The sequence below is a fragment of the Macrobrachium rosenbergii genome, chromosome 4 (assembly GCF_040412425.1).
Source record: "Macrobrachium rosenbergii isolate ZJJX-2024 chromosome 4, ASM4041242v1, whole genome shotgun sequence".
Taxonomy (NCBI): Eukaryota; Metazoa; Arthropoda; class Malacostraca; order Decapoda; family Palaemonidae; genus Macrobrachium; species Macrobrachium rosenbergii.
This window is the reverse complement of record NC_089744.1, coordinates 3,576,424-3,593,530: the sequence shown is the minus strand read 5'-3', so window position 1 is coordinate 3,593,530 and position 17,107 is coordinate 3,576,424. Positions and strand designations below refer to the sequence as shown.

The following is a 17,107-nucleotide window of genomic DNA, read 5'->3' as shown; positions in this document are numbered from 1 at the left end:
TTACAGCCTATGAAATTTGAAATTAACTTTGCATCAATGGGTCTTGTATTAATCTACATTTGTGGGCATAGCCATTTTCAAACAAAAGTACAGTACAGTAATGTACATGTATCCTTATTATAGCCATAAAAATTTACCTTATTATAGCCATAAAAATTTACCCATGTATATGCCCCAAGGATTAGAAATCCTACAATAAATTAAATCCAAAAGTATGGAATGGAACTGGAATGGAATATGGAGTTTAGGCTAAAGGCCAAACACTGGGACCTATGAGGTCAATCAGTGCTGGAAAGGTAATTGAGAGAAGTAGGTTTGAAAGGTGTAACAGGACGAAAACCTCGCAGTTGCACTTATGAAATAATTGTTAGAAGAGGGTGGATAGCAAGATGGAAGAAAGATATGAATGGAGGTACAGTAAAAGGAACAAAACGGAGTTGGAGCTGGCAGCAGAAGGGATGTTGCAAAGAACCTTCAGTAATTCCTACAGTGCACCCTGTGAGGAGCACTGACAGCACTACCCCCTACGGGGAATTCCAAACGTATGAAATGACTAGAATATCATATTAAGCAAAATCCAAATCTTTATACATACTGAATCATTAATATGAGTTCAAATTCTACTTACTGTCCAAATATAGGGTTTAAGGTATTTGGTCGATAGTCTTCCTTTGATGTCTTTTTCGTTTTACCAAAGCTCACTGTTACATAAGGGTCAGATGACCCACCAGCATCTTTAGGAGCCAGATCACGCCCCATTACAATATATACTCTGGCCAATAACTCTTGTGGGTCAGGGGATGGGAAGCCATCAAGGACAAATGGTGGCTCCTCAGTGTCCTCTGCATTCAATGGATATATTCTAAATGTTCCCTGAAACAACAGCATTGCTCTTATTACTATAAAATTAGGCATGCAATTTTAATTCAATAAACAAAAAATTCTTTGCTGTCTTCATATTTTACTACAATAATTTTTTAGAGTTAATAATAGTTAGTTATAAATGATTTGTTTAACCAGACCTCTAGAGTTAATAATAAAGGATCCTTAATAAAACAAAAATAAGACAAGTAAAATATAAAGTAGTATACTTTAAATGAATTCAGCTATACCTTCAAAATTTGTATACTGTAGTATATACAAGTATACGTATAGAAAAATGTTTACAACACACCTTGAATTCACCAGAAAACTGTGCCTGCTCTCCACGTCCTCGATACAGGGGTATAGTATCTACTAAATCCCGGAAGCCATTGTACTTTGGTTCATCTTCTAATGCTCCACTTAGTACAGTTAATTTTTCATATCTGCCATTGAAAATCTTAATTTAGAATATGCTATCAGTAACTTCAGATAACATGAATTAAGAAAAATTTCTCACATACGAAAAAAATGGCAATTCTGGATTTATGACTAAAAAGTAAGTTTTTAAAAATAAAATTATTTTTTCCTGTACCAGTCCAATATTTTAACATAGCCTGTTTGTGTCACATGTGAATCCCAGACATATAAATACACTTGTAGAAGCTCCTGGGCAAAGATGTGTCAAGAAACTAAAGGCTCCAAGGGGGAATAGGGAGTCCAGAGTAGGGGTTCCATTAAAAAATTAACAAATGTAAGGATGGGTAATGAGCCACCTGATGATCATCTTTTCCTCCTACATGTGGATTGATTCATCGGGTTTGCATGTGATGAATAAATAGGCTGCGCTAAAATAATACATTTGTGATGAGACAAACATGAATCCTTACCCTTTAGCGAGGTAAGAACCTGACCGTTCTGCTTGCCCAGATGAGGCATAAAACTTGGCCCACCAGTCTACATCAGTATCCAGTGTTCCTGGCTGCACAAGTAAAAAAAAAAAAAAAGGATTAATATCACATGCATGATACAAGGTAAATACAGTGCTCACAAACCTGTAAAATATTTCACAAGTAGTTTACAAGTCAGTAACTTGCTTAAAAAACATTTGACACTGATATTCTAACATTTCCCCCAAATTTTAACTAGGTAGTATCTATTATGAAGCATTGTAGCAAGCAGACATATTTCAAAATCAGATTTGAATCACATAATAGCCTTGTCCTCAATTACTGTAATGGAGTTTTCAGAGCATCTCTGCGCACCAAGCTTTTCTTCTTTTGTTAGAAGCTAAGAAAATAACCATTCACATTTTGAAGTCTGTTACTGGAACATCTGGAAGTAAGTTTATTTGACGCCTTCACCTAATCTGTTAAAGCAAGTACAAGCTGAAAATCTTAGTATGAGGGATGTGGTGGGGGATGCCTATAAAATATAACACACAAAGCCAGTCTCCCTGGCAACCTGATTATACCTCAGACAATAAACATTGATGGGTGAAATGGAACTTTAGCTAATGTCTCAGATCTTGAAAAAAATATTTGCAAACCAGGAAAGTGATAATACTGTAATTCTGAGAGAAGTTACAACACAGAATGTGAAATGGTATCGTATTAGATACTTTACAGCTAGATACAAATGAAAGAATGATTTTACAAATGTAAAGACGCTCTCAGCACAACATAATGTTCAATGGGGTGAGCCTAAACTGCAGCCAATGTCTGCAAAATTAGCAAACTCACACAGAAATGGACATGGTTCAGATCACTATACAGTAAAAATATGTTGTACTGATCAGAGGAGGGGTCTTTTCTTACAAAACATAGCCCTGTTATTCCTAACCCAATAAAAGTGGTAAGAGGCTCGAGTGTTCAAAGTACACATTTGATTAGAGCTCCTCCTCTGGTAATGAAGCCTGGAATCAGAGTTAAAGGAAGGAATGAGCATCATTCCTGTAAACTATGAGATATGCAAGTTTCATTCAGGGACCAGGTCTTTCTTTCAGGGAGTATAATTAAAGGTTCTTCCCAAACCCAAACCTGTTGAAGAGGAACATCTTTCCTAAGTCCAGTGACACTGAATAAGCAAAGATATTACCTTAATACAGAATAAGGGACATTCTACAGGAATGGATAAGACTACTGTAATCAAGAATACTGATAAAGTACCTCTTTTTTTAAATAATCAATGCTCAAAGAAGTCATACAGCAGTTTTGACTTTGTTGAAACTTAAGGGTGTAAGCCATTAAACACTTATGCCAGATATTATGAAGGTTTTTCAGCAAAATACTTTTCTCCAGGTGTAACAATCTCAATCCATTTACCTAACACTGTCTATTAGATTATACATGAAAGCGGATGCATCTAAAAAATCATTCTCATTACAGGTCTGTCATGAAAGTTATTTATATTAGGTTCTGTGGAGAACATTATACTGATCTTAAGGTAGGGGGTTAAGTAACTACGTTTTTAATAATAGCAATAAACTGATGTTTCATATAAGTTTCTAGTCATCTTGAAAATGACCATACTTCTAGTAGATTTCAAGTACTTCATCTTTACAGACAATTTCTGACAGAAAAAACACAAATTTTCTGTCCAGACAAATAAACTAAGTGTAAAGAAATAGTCCAATAAGAACTTTCAATATCATCAAGCCCACATTTTCAAATTATATTATACACATGCTTTTAACTCTCAAGGACCTTATGTCAGTCTTCGTTAGCATGACAGCACTGCAGGCCAGCCCCCAACCAAAATCCTTCAACACGGGCCATGATACCCATAACTACTGTCTCCACTCATCTTGAGAATTTAATCATTTTGCAAAATGACTTATCAATATTAATACAATGGAAACACAAAAATCCAGTACTACAATGATCTGCACACAAAATTTAAGAGTAATGACTTATCAATATTAATACAATGGAAACACAAAAATCCAGTACTGTAACTTTCTGCACACAAAACTTAAGAGTATCTTCACTATAACTGAAAAAATTTTATGTAGTTTTGCATAAAAGCAAGACTTCTTCAAATAAAAAAATATTAGAAATATTATAGATAACTTCTTGTTCACATTACAATGGCAAGGACCGATTTTAACCAAAACTATACTGTATTATCAGATCAAAAATTCTTTTAAATAAGTAGAAGACTAAATCATGTTGCCCAATATACCTGCTTAATTGTGTTGGAGCAGGAAGAGGATCAGTTTTGAACGTTTATTCTCATTGAATTAGTGATCATAAAATACCTGTAAATGCTTTGCTGATTTCTGCAATTTTTTTCAAAGTAACGAAACTCATTCCATCAATCTTAGAATAGGTATCTCAAATCCATTCTATCATGACCAATCAAAAAGGGAAAAATCATATACTGTACTAGTAAACTTAACCCCACAACAAATAATGATGCATTCCAAGTGATTACATCCCCAAATGTAAGAAAAGTACCTCCAAAAGGCCTTAATGCCAATGATAATGAAGCATGAATCATTAGAATTACATGGTAACAAATGTCATTAAATTAAAAGGGGGCAGGTAGAAGTTACTGTACAGTACTTCCTACTTAGCAATGACGTGATGAGTAAAAGGATTTTGACAAAGGAAAAATCTATTTCTGGGGAGGGGCCCGTGTCACCCGGTGAAATAATCCATTCAGCACTTATTTCTAGGTAATTCTGTTGCTAGATACCAGAGAAAAGCTAAATGTAAAGCTGGGGTTACTACCCCAGAGCGAGCTCCAAGAAATGGAGTCGATATGGTAAAGGGTGAGATTGTCACAATCACGGGACCCTGCCCTATAAAGATTCCCAATGTCAAAAGTCCCAACGAGAGAGGTGCCGATACAAGCCCATGCACTACTCATGGACTGTACACAAGGCAACACTAGCCGCATTCCATGTTACCACCCACCCCACTAGAATGATGTTTATCATGGGAGGGAGAGAATGAAAAACAGGGGTGGGTCACCGGGTGACACGGGCCCCTCCCAGAAATAGATTTTTCCTTTGTCAAAATCCTTTTCTGGATCGGGTCCCGTGTCAGCTGGTGAAATAATAACAGAGAAATAAACATCATTCTTATGCTAATAAAGACTTAAAACAGAGACGTTGAAAACTAGGAGAAATCTACCTTGAACATTAGTAAGGTCCTCTAAATTCATGTAATGAAAATAATGTAAGTGCTCACCGACTAAGATCATGAGCTTAGGATTGAACCTGAATAGGCTTGTATTAAGAAAATACTTTCTGCCTAATAGCAGACACGATGACAACAGTACTGTAATCAACAAATAGTGAAATCAGAAAACAAAAACTGATAACCAAATGAAAATGATGTAGCAAATGAAACCAGGACTAATCATTTGAATAAGAGATGATAATAGTCAGAGAAACTAAATGTAACAAGAAAAATGAAACAAATTTTAGAACTCGCACCTAATAATGGCGACATGAAGAAAGTAAATGAAATCCAAGATAGCAAATAAATAAAGATTATGATCTTCCAGTTTTGGGATGACCATGACATTTTGCAGATAATACATGTGATTTTACAAGGAGGTGTTTTTACAGATTCCATTCTTAATGAGAAAATGAATGCAAGATAAAGGCTTCCCAAGACATAACATTGCTGGCTATAAATTTTTCCATAAACCCCAGCACCAAGTTCACTGAATTATATACTGTATATATATATATATATATATATATATATATATATATATATATATATATATATATATATATATATACAGTATATATATATATATATATATATATATATATATACATATATATAATGAGAAAATGCCATTCAACATATATAAACAGTTACAGTACTCCACTTGATTAAATTTGGAAGTTTACGTAAATTAAGGTACTACTGATACATTTGTTATTTGGCTAACCTGGCTTTTCTGGCACTTTTGTGGCCTAGTCAGAGAAATTTGCCAAGTACACTTACCTTACTTGAATCAAAAGTTGGGCAAAAGTCTCATGCATGGAAGCCTAAAGTCACAAATAAGTAGAAAAGAAGAGAAGACGACCATTGCCTAGGAAATTCACAGGAAAATTAACAAAATTCCCAGATAACAAAAGTTGTTTACATGTATAGAAATGAAGCTTCATATTGTGTCAAGTTGGAGACAAAGTGGGGTTATTACCCAACTGTAAGGGGATCTCACATCCCATGATGAGGGAGACAGTAAATGATACTGCAGGAGTATGCATGAGAGAGAGATAATTATGTTTTGTACTTCATATGAACACATACTATATAGTATTTTGCATCTACAATTTAATGTACTTAGATACTTAATAATAGCAGTTTATGAAAACATTAATATTAAGCAATATTTCAGTTAATGGGTATTATGTTAAACATCGGGTCTGACAGAGGCAGTATACCAAAACTTGCACAACTAAATTTCTCTAGACAGAGCTTACCTCATATACTATACTAAATGCTTCTAATCAATCAATTGTACCATCATCTACTCCTATGATTCCAAGAATACATAAATTACCAGTACCACAAAATGCAACTCTACAAGGACAATGCAATCAACATATTACATCTTACGTATTTCTATTACTGTGCACTTTAAAACATCTAAACCATTCAAGAGTGGCAACACAAAGAGCCACTCTTACTAAGGAGAAAAGGCATGCTCATAGAGGGGTAAACCTCTAATTCTGTAATCTCAAGGACATATAAAAAGCCTACTAAGGCATCTATGTGACAACCATAATCTAAACTGCACAAGCAACTAGGATCTCACCACTTGCTCATGCATGGACTCAAATGCAAACACTATGGTGCTGAATCAACAAGAGTTCCACAGCATTATAATCTAATGCACTATTGGCTTTAGTACTTATGGAAAATTACTTTATCTTATACTGTACTGAGAAGAGAAGTAATGGCAGCAGAGAATAAACAATCTAATAAAGTACTGTACTTAGTGTTTACCCTAATCATCACTCAAAACTGATGCACAGTAATCAAATTAAGAAACAGCATTTTAATTACAAATGCACATAGATCTCGACCATTACTTTATTACGCATCTGACTTTTCTAAATTATCCCAAGTACATATACGGTAAATTTCTACTTACTCTACACACAACAAAACAAGGAAGTAAAACAGTGTTGCAATGAGGTAAGGAACTAATATTAAAAACAACTGTCTTTATCTAAAAATAATAATAAACGGTACCGAATTGCTGTAAACAGAGCTATCATTTCACAAAAACAGAAAATTGAAACTAACCTCTCTGCTTGCTTGTTCGTGGCTGAGGGTGGGTCTGGTAAGGGAATGTGACGCCTGGAAAGTTAGCGGATTGGGTATCATGCATTATCTTTCAAAACACTCCCAAAAAACAGTTAACATGTAATGAATCTTAGCAGGATGCCAAACAATATTGTCAAAAGTACAGTACTGTGTTCTATATTCAGGCATTAAGAAAATCAAGAATAATTTGGTGAATGAATTGAAAAAAAACTGTGCATAATCAAAATGTTTCAAACATTCTCAAATAGTCTCAAGTTCAAAAACAGCAAAGCCTTAAATTTAGCAGACCAGATAATTTTATCACAAGATATTTAAAACATGTGCATCAAAATACAACATCTGCAATTTTTTTATCATTTGTAATGATTTATATGCCTATCAGTCTTAACCATAGAATTTAGTTTATTTGGCATAAAAACTCATGAATGTTATACTACACTATGCAATACAGTATTACATGATTCATGTTAGTATTATATGTCTACAATTATCAGTTTATCATCTCTTGCCGTGAACGGCAACTTTGTGTGATAAAGTAATAAAAATTCATTCTTGTGACAATTGCAGCAATAACTACTCATTGTTCCTATTTTCACATAAACCAATACAGATTCTTTATTCATGTCATCAAAAACAGTACAAAGTATGGTACAAAGTAGTACATGTACATTACTGATTAAAGTTAAAGCTGATGAGTGAAACAATAAGGGAGAGCTGACAGAGCTTGTTATAGGATATTTATTATGTACAGTACCTATTTTTCAATGCATTTTAATATTTACTACAAAAAGTAGGAATGTGACTTTCTGTTGTTTTATTATTGTTTCTCAAAATGTTATTACCCCTGAGCCTGGAATCTAAGCTACTATGAACCATAAACTTTACTTTGAGAGCAGCAGTAGTCTATCTCGTGTAATATGAATATTTTTCACTTCATTAAAAAAGACTGCCTAGCTTTCAGTAACTTTCAAGATAGTGTACTTCAACAGCCCTGTTTTTCCATCTTCAACATGAAAGAAAAAGTCCTCTTCATGATAAGAGGCAATTATATACAATACACATTGACAAAAAAGACTGCTCAATTTTGCTACAACAGGTGGCAAGAGATGACCCCATTAGTAGGGGCAAGACCCTCAAATTTTTATATTGCCAATTCACACAAAGAAATGAAAATCTATATCAAAATGAATGGAATAGGAAGGAAAATCTTGGTGTAAGCAACTATTTATAGTGTGTTTTAAAAAATTTACATGTAATCATTCCAAAGTGATTTACAAATACTGACAGTAAGATAATGGAATTATTAGCAAAAGGGTGCATAAACCTTTTAAGAGCTGATAGAGTACAGTAATTACTCATTTCTGTCAGTAACTGCTCTTTCCAAAAAAAGGGATATGATGGCACAGCAGCTCTGAATTAGATCCATGGAAAGCTGTGGCACTACTGAATATGATGGCAAGTTTTTAACCCCATCATCTGACCATATGAGACTACAGAGACCATACAGGACTGCCTTGATATCTGGATGGTTGATAAAGATAAAGGTCTCAAGGTCCTTTTCTGATGTTTGAATGAGGACAATCTGGAGAAAATTGCTAAGCTGCAACAATCAAAACAGGTCTTTCTAACAGGTTCTTACCAACAAAGATTAATTACATATTGAATAATGGAACATGGCTATTGTCTGTTGTCGATCTGGGGATACCATATGCAGCATCAACCTTGGGGAACTAGCTTCTCAGAGCAAAGATAACAGAATCCGCCAGAGGTTAGTCCTACATAGAAAATTATTTATTCTTTTTTTAGGGGAAGGGTGAGCCAATGATGATACAATCAATATTCATCCCAAAGCACTAGGTCCGCTGGAAAAGAATGGAAGAATTTGGCCAACATTTTTCCTAAGTATTATGAAATTTTAAGGAGCTGCAAAAGGAGGAATTCCACAGCAGGTGGCAGGGAAGGGTGGCCCTGTCCACTGCCATAATGAGCCAATTTCATTTTATCTATAAGACTAAATTTTGTTAGAGAGAACCCTACAATTAGTATACCATGACTTGAACACTGACCTAAATTGTTCCTCAAAATGAGTGAGAATATTTTTGTGAAGCTGGACAAACATGGATGCACAAGCAAGTGTTCTGAAGGTCAGTGGCAGTCTGTTCTGAAGGTCAGTGGAAGTCTATCTAAGGAATGTGTTGTCTGATACAAACACAGGATAATTGAAGTACTGTACACAATTGGCCAGAGGTCTGCCTCATACACCTCCTTCCCTTCATAATCATATTCTGTACTAAATGTTGTTTTTAAAAACAACATGCGTCTTCAATAACAGCTTCTTAATGCCTCTCAGCACATCTCATTCAATATACTGTATACTGGAATAGCCACATTAAGTCTTTTACAAGATCTTCTTAGTCACGTAGACATACACAGAAAAAGATCTCATGTGAAAGAAACATCAGATGGCTGCCGATGGCATACCTATCCATACCGGCCTGAATATGCTGAAAGCAGAGCCAATGGAGAACGCACTTGGCACTGCTAGCTCCTTTTTGCAGAAAGCGATTTACCCTTATTTGTTAATAGCAACAAACAGTTATGGTCAGTTTTGTCAGTCTTCTAGTCTACTTTTATTTAGAAACTGCAACTATTTCAGCAAAATGTTCTGACATAGTTTAAATCATTTGACAAGCCATGTTTTAAATATAAGCCTTGCAAATGCTTAAGGTTCTGCTGCATAGTACTGTGTGTGTGTGATGCATGAAAAATAAATGATTTTCTCAATTTCATTTAAATATCAACAATCACAATTGTGCACAGAGGTGAATGTACAGTACAAATTCAAGAAGGTATGACCTGCACAGATTATTCCACTATCCTACCCAACTGTAGCTAAATACTTCACAAGCACATGAACATGAATATAAAGCATGGCAAAACACTATGTGAATTAAAGACTGTACAAATCATTTTAGTTAAAAGCTGATGGAGGACGTGACAATGTAAAGAAATCCAAGTATAACCACACTTACCTTTCCTTTACCTGGCTTCGCTTCCAGTGAGGATATGGCAGTAACCAACATATGGTCCCTGATGAATATAAAACCATTTTAAAAAGTGCAGTACAGGCAAATTTAAAATCTATGTACTAACTGCTATGTACTTGAAAATACACAGCAAATTCATCTGTTGGAATGTGCACTTGATATTGGATAACTTGAAAGTTGACTTTCAGACACCCTAAACAACGAAAGTAACTTTGACTTTACTTAAAAGACCTCTGCAAAAAATACTGGAAGCTTTTGTACTGACTGGAAGAATACTGACTTAGGATTGTGATAAAAATTTAAGCAAATGGCAGAGATTTACTTTGTGTTGCTGTAGGATGAACCTAATTACTTCCTTTAGCTTTGAGGACTTATCAAAAGGTGGCAGCAAACAAGATTTCTATACTGTAGTTCCAAAATCATGGTCTTTTATATAAAAGCTTGAATTTGATATTATGCAAAAAGACATTGTATTTTCCAGGTATGAAAATGCTGATGTTCTAAATTGCATAGTTCATAGCCCTTCTCATTTTCCCTGACAAGTATATGAAAAATTTTCCCATTCCCTTTAAACTAATGTATAGGCTATCCTTTTGCCTAAAATATTTAAATTCACATGTCTTACAAGCTAAACAATTGGATATTTCTGGATGTCTTTCAGCTTTCAGAACAAATATGTATTTAAATTTATTTTCAATCAAGTTTAAGACCCACTACCTGTTCAGACAGTGTATCCACTTCATCAGTGCTTACTGCTTTCTTAGAATTACATCTACACCATTAACCTTATCATAATGGACTTGGATTACACTATGTTGACACATCATCATCATCATAATCATAGCATTTTTATATCAGATTTTCCACTTTATGGGCTTAGACATGGAGTATGGTGTCTTCATTCTCCTCTGTCTTGTTCACTTTCTGCTTTAATTCTTAACAGGTCCAGGTCCTCATCTTTCCTCTTTTCCTTTGATTTTCAGGCCTTCCCTACAAGTCTTCTTTATGCTACTTCCAATTTTACTACTATTCTGACTAACTGCTACTCATCCCTTCTCATCACAAACCCAAACCATTTCAGTCTTCAAGATTTTACTTTTATAAGCCACTGTACACCACACCTTTCCTCCACTTCTTCATTTGTCACAGTCTTCCACTGCACTGTAGCAATGAGACTTAACATTCTATTGTTCATCCTTTCAAAATCTCTTAATTTGTTAAGTTGTTTTTGACACAGGACGTGGCAATTTGGACTGGAATTTTTATTCCCATTTACATTCTTCATTATGGGTAAGGTTACTCACTGCATAATTTCATATTTTCTAGGGTAAACAACTTGCAATGAAAAATAATTAAACATGTTAACTAGCCATCTGAAATATTGTATGGGGTTTCAAGGGGATAATAAAAGCATAATGTTTAATAATGGACAGATTTGGGACTTGTTTTTTTTTTTTTTTAGAAAATTTTTAAAACATTCAGGGCAAGCATAAGCCATCAGGTGTTGCTGGTTGTAGAGTCTGGTATGGCTTTTTACGTAGCCTAGCCTGGCTTTTTAAGTATTTAAATTAAATTCATAACACAGTAATTAGTTAATGTCTAAGGCTACGCAACTGAAAAAAACTGTACTGCCACTGTCTGCACTTAATCAACCAGAAGGCAACATGACACTACACTCTTACAGCTAACTTATTTCCCTCATAAAATAAAAGTTTGGCAAACAATCTTCAGGAAGACAGAACACTGGAAAAAAATTATAACAGATCAGATATCTAGTCATATTGCAGAGCATCAAAAAAGAGCTTTATACATTTTCACAGACTGTATTATCAGCTGTAAATACACATCTAAAGGTGTCTGAGCCTGACCATCTTCAAATTATGTGCTCGAAAATTAGCATGCATCATACTTGACCAAACAATATCAAAGATCACAAATGCCAAATGCTGGGGCATCAAGAACTCAATTAAAAAATCAAAATACAGTATTATATTAACTAAAGCAACACTGTATTTTCAAATCCTGCACAGAAAACAGCTGGCAGTCAAACACTGATTCAATTAAGGCTTGAAATTCTATAGAAGTATGAAAAACAAACTCATAAGATAAAAATCAATGCATAATTGGAAGCATGGGTTTATATAAAATAATCATTAATATTCTTTTTTTTTCTACTTGATATTGAAATAATACCTTGACCTAAGCTGGTTAAAATGTCATCTCCACACCAAATGTATTGTTAACTAATTACCTGGAAATCTTATCATGAACACTTTTCCTATAAAAAAAATTATTAGAATTACCTTAGATACGATAATAATGATATTAAACCATACAAAGCAACAGCTAGTGCTAAAGCAGTGTGTTATTGCAGCTTTATAAAGTGTAAATTTGTGATTTAAGTTTAATACAATGTTATATTTGCAACCATGAATCACTGCCATACTAGAGCTTATTACTTTGGTCCTCAAAAGAGATGGCTTTGAATTAACCATGATAATATCAGAGGCTTTCTTTTAGAGAGAAGTGTATGGACTGGCCGAGTCATTTTCTTGGTTCATATCAGTGAGTAGAAAAATGTGTGGGCTAGCAACATGGTGTCTTTTAAACACTCAAGTTGAACTTTGCAAGGTCAAAACTTGCACTACAAACCTGAGGACTGTCAATCAAATATCATTCAGTTTGCAATGCAGCTTGACTGTTGACTTGAAAGGGATACTCAAGCATTTCCCGAGCTACTCAGCAATGAAAGGGTGTGGCAAGTTATACCCTGATATGCTTGCCCAGCTTATCAGTTTACGAGTAAGTTGTGTGTGCATTCTCTCCAACTAATTTGCATTCCTAATTTCACTATTAGCTCAAACTTTAGTATATCAATTTCTGTAACTATACAAGTCTCATCTGGCACAGTGTTATCTTTCCTGTTCTCTTATTTCATCATAAAATCTGAGTTTTGGTTTCCTAAAATTTTTATGCTATAAACACTGGTTGAATTCCAACACAGTACAGTACTGTCTCACGCAGTCTTTCTGATGCCATATCCTGATAACATGCATGCCCTTTTATGTCCTCACTACCAGTGTTGTATACTCTGACATTCCTTATGACTGAATTACCTTCACAGTAACTAGTTATCTTATAATGAAAACCATTCAAGTTTCATATACAATACTGCATTTGCTCTTTCGTTCATTACAACCCTATTAAACATTTATTGCTATTCTCATGAAACATCCCAGTTAACCACACTTGTACTAATTAAGAACAAGAAGCCTTCACTGCATTTTCCAAGACCTCCTATGATAACCAGACCTCGTTCTTTTGTGTCACTTGATGTGCATTTGCAACCCTAAGCTTTCCTTGCCTTATTCTGAATATATAAATAGAAAATAGAATTTAGGCCAATGGCTTGGATCTACGAGGTCATTCACAGCTGAAATGGAAACTAACAGTAAAAAAGGTTTGGAAGGTTTAACAGGAGAAAACCTCACAGTTGCACTATGAATCAATTGTTAGGAGAGAGTGGAAAGTAAGATGGAAGAAAGAGAATATGAACAGAATACTGACAAAGGAATGAAAGGGGCCGCAGTTAGGAGCCGAAGGGGCGCTGAAAAGAACCTTAAGTAATACCTACAGTGCACCACATGAGGTGCACTGATGGCATTGTCCCCCTACAGACTTGCCTTATTCAGCTTACTGTGAGCAATTCAGTTCTTATGCCTTTTACTAATACAGTACAGTATTTATTATTGTTCCAAGTAAAATTTAATTTCCAGGGGAATCTTCATTACATCTCTAACTTGTTAGCCTAGTAATTGATTGTTTAGTTTCACGTTCTCAGGTTACACAAACCTGTAGACTTGGGTTCTCTATGGTAATTTTCCTCAGATCACTTTTTCTTGAATGGCAATTGCTTGCAAGTGATTACTGAATTATGAATTTGAACTTGAATTTGAACTAGTGAATTCCGATTACATAATTTTACCTTTGTAAGTTATGCTAATTTATCAAAGTAGTAGTGTAGAAAATGTGTTTACCATCGCTGTCTGTGTTTATAACCATGACGTGAGTTCTCTCCACTCTCCTCTGTCATGTGCTTTTTCTTCCTGAACTCTGATCTTATCTTGGTCTTCTATTCTTTTTTCCAACTTCTGAGCACCACATCTCTGCCATTTCTTCATTCATATCAGCTGTTCTATTCATACTGCCACTATTCTTTTTCTTTTTGCCCTTGCAAATTCTACTACATTTCTTCATTCATATCAGCCATTCCATTCATACTGCCACTTTTCTTTTTCTTTTTGCCCTTGCAACTTCTACTTCAAAGTCCAGTGTGTCCCCAAGGTAAGTGAAATTTTTTACTTGTAAGACCTTTCCATGCATCACAACACTGTTCTCTAATTTCCTCCTTCCTACACTTGCTCTTATGATACATTTTGGGCCATGAAAATCTCTTACCCTAATGTACATTTATAATCCTGCACATCAATTGTGACACTGTTACACTGTACACAATAAGAGTTTAGCCCTACATCTTTCCCACAATAGTCACATGGCCACTTAAGGAACTCTGCTTTCAAGAGAGAACAATTAAAAAAGCAGTTAAAATCTCACAGTGCTCAGGATCAGGATGACAAATGCAGTGTTTTGCTCAGGGCTTAAAGAAATGTGGATAAGAAAATATGAATACGGTTTATACTCTACTTGAAAGTTTTCCCTTAGCCCCTAGGAGTGATGTTGTAATTTGGACAGATGCTTAGTCTGTCATAGCTTCAAATGGCAAAATGTTATATGCTCAAGTAAGGCAATGATTTGTAATGTGCACATACATACAGTATGTTCACTGTTTAATGAAATTGCTACCAGGCAAAGCGTGAGATCTTCTTAAGATTCCCAAAACTAAGCAAAGTCTGAGTGCGCCTCTTAAGATTCTCAAAACTAAGCAAAGTTTGAGTGCAACCAAGTGCTTCGTGTAACCATTTTACCTCAATTATATGGTTTATATAAATACCTTGAACTGTGATTTATGTATATCCCAGCAGCAAGTTTTAGTCTAAACTAATTACTAGCTTTAATAGACTGACGTATTAATAACAGTTAACTACAGAACATATTGCAATAACAAACTATCTCCTGATGACACTTGGCATCCACTGAAGTTAACAAAATTTACAAATTCAATGCTTGAAATTTATCCTTCAGAACAAATGTAGAACCATAATATAGTACCATATTTTGTTACTTTATAAAACTTGTTTACTACTACACCAATCTGTATAACATGAAAATTCAAGCAGGTGTCAAGAAAGAATTACAGTATGCACTAAATGGAATTAAAACAGTGACTATATATCTATAGTGAACTGTATGTTAAAACTAATAAATATAGCAACATAAAGGTTACAAAAGCACTATTATACAGTATAAAAAAACTGGCTATGAAAGCAATTCATTATCATTTAAGTTAGCAGCATATAGTGAAAACTTATTGACTTACAGAAAACAAAGGTGATATTTGTAACACATATGTACAGCACTTTGTTTGACAAGACAAGGAACATATAATAATGCTTTTGATAAGTAAAACAAAAGAAGTGCTACCAACTAAACCTTAGTTTCTTTCTTCCCATAAAATGAAATACATGTAAAAGAAGGTACCTTGTAACTGGGGGGACTTTCTTGCCCTTTCGTTTCTTCCTGGAGACAAAACGGAAATTTGAACTCAGATATTAAGCTACATCCAGCAGTCTTTTGGAAAAACTAATCCAGCATGCAGTACTTAAAGACAGAAAATATAAAAATACAGAAGTACAGTGAAACTTTGTATTTTTTTTTATTTGAACATAAGATTCTTCACAGAAATGTGCTGTTTCTCAATGTAAAAAATAAAACAATATCAGATACCACTATTAGTTATGTATGTGGATACTGAAGTAAGTTCTCACTGTAGTACTGTAAGTAACATAGCCGAGAAAATCAAATCAAATCCTTTCCCTAACTTTTTTTTTTTTAAACTTGATGCTTGCATTATCTCTTATTATTTTGTTGCGTTTTCTTTTCAAAACAGCAAGAATTCTGGTCAGTAGTACATTTAATATATGACTTATAAACAAGGCTTCTTCAAACATGAGTGTAGGTATAGGCAACTTTCAGGCTATTATGGAAGACATGATCTACCTACCTGAAAGGAAGCACTGTACTGAAGAAACTACAGGTACTTAGAATTACAAAACAGGGGGGACCAAATCTACAAAGCATTGTCATTTTTTTATGGTCAGAAAAGCTGCAACCCAAAGATGGCATTTCTTGGTCTTGCATTTTCCTCCAATTACAGTGCTGCATAATGATAACAGTATCATGGAACTAGCTGTTCATAGGAACTCCCTTTCAAAGAGGTAAATGTTTAGGTGATGACCATGGGAGTTTTTCCTTTAAGAAGAATGACTCAGAAAAGTAATGTACCCTGCATTATAGAAGGAATCTTAAATCCTAGAAGCTCCACAATATTCTTTTCACCAAACACAAACCTAAACGTTCTTTTCGTCATTTACCAATTGTCAGGTTGAGACTGTCATTTTTCCCTATAGCCAGTATTAAGAATTATGTATAATTACCAATAATGAATGTCAGTGACAATATGTTAATCTCTCAGGGCCTACAGCAAATACCAGCTTTCCAGTCTAATGCATGAACTGGCAAAGGATGACTCTTACAACCTCTTATACAGCCTGGCATATATCAGTGCAAGAAAATGATAGGGACAAGCATCAACGTTTGGTTCAGGTGGGGCCTAACTTGAGGAAATATCCATGGAAACCCTGTCTTTTCCATCAAAGAAAGGAAGATTCAAGTCAGTAGGCAGCAAAATATTATCTGAATCTAGTAATCACGCTGTAA

The 17,107-nt window shown here is 34.6% G+C and overlaps 1 protein-coding gene across 23 annotated transcripts in view; it reads right to left on the bottom strand.

Annotated features, from left to right (window-relative positions):
* The window catches only part of LOC136829827 (myoferlin-like), a 115,255-nt gene that overhangs the window by 18,065 nt on the left and 80,083 nt on the right, over nucleotides 1-17,107 (bottom strand). For 8 of the 23 annotated variants that reach the window (XM_067088874.1, XM_067088905.1, XM_067088938.1 and 5 more), the window contains 6 exons: nucleotides 15,869-15,907; nucleotides 10,196-10,253; nucleotides 7,143-7,196; nucleotides 1,752-1,843; nucleotides 1,175-1,307; nucleotides 629-873 (listed from right to left, as the gene is read on the bottom strand). In XM_067088874.1, coding sequence (XP_066944975.1) covers nucleotides 629-873; nucleotides 1,175-1,307; nucleotides 1,752-1,843; nucleotides 7,143-7,196; nucleotides 10,196-10,253; nucleotides 15,869-15,907 — 621 coding nt within the window. The remainder of the gene's footprint in view (nucleotides 1-628; nucleotides 874-1,174; nucleotides 1,308-1,751; nucleotides 1,844-7,142; nucleotides 7,197-10,195; nucleotides 10,254-15,868; nucleotides 15,908-17,107) is intronic. The other 15 variants (XM_067088830.1, XM_067088883.1, XM_067088956.1 and 12 more) reach the window with 3 other exon arrangements.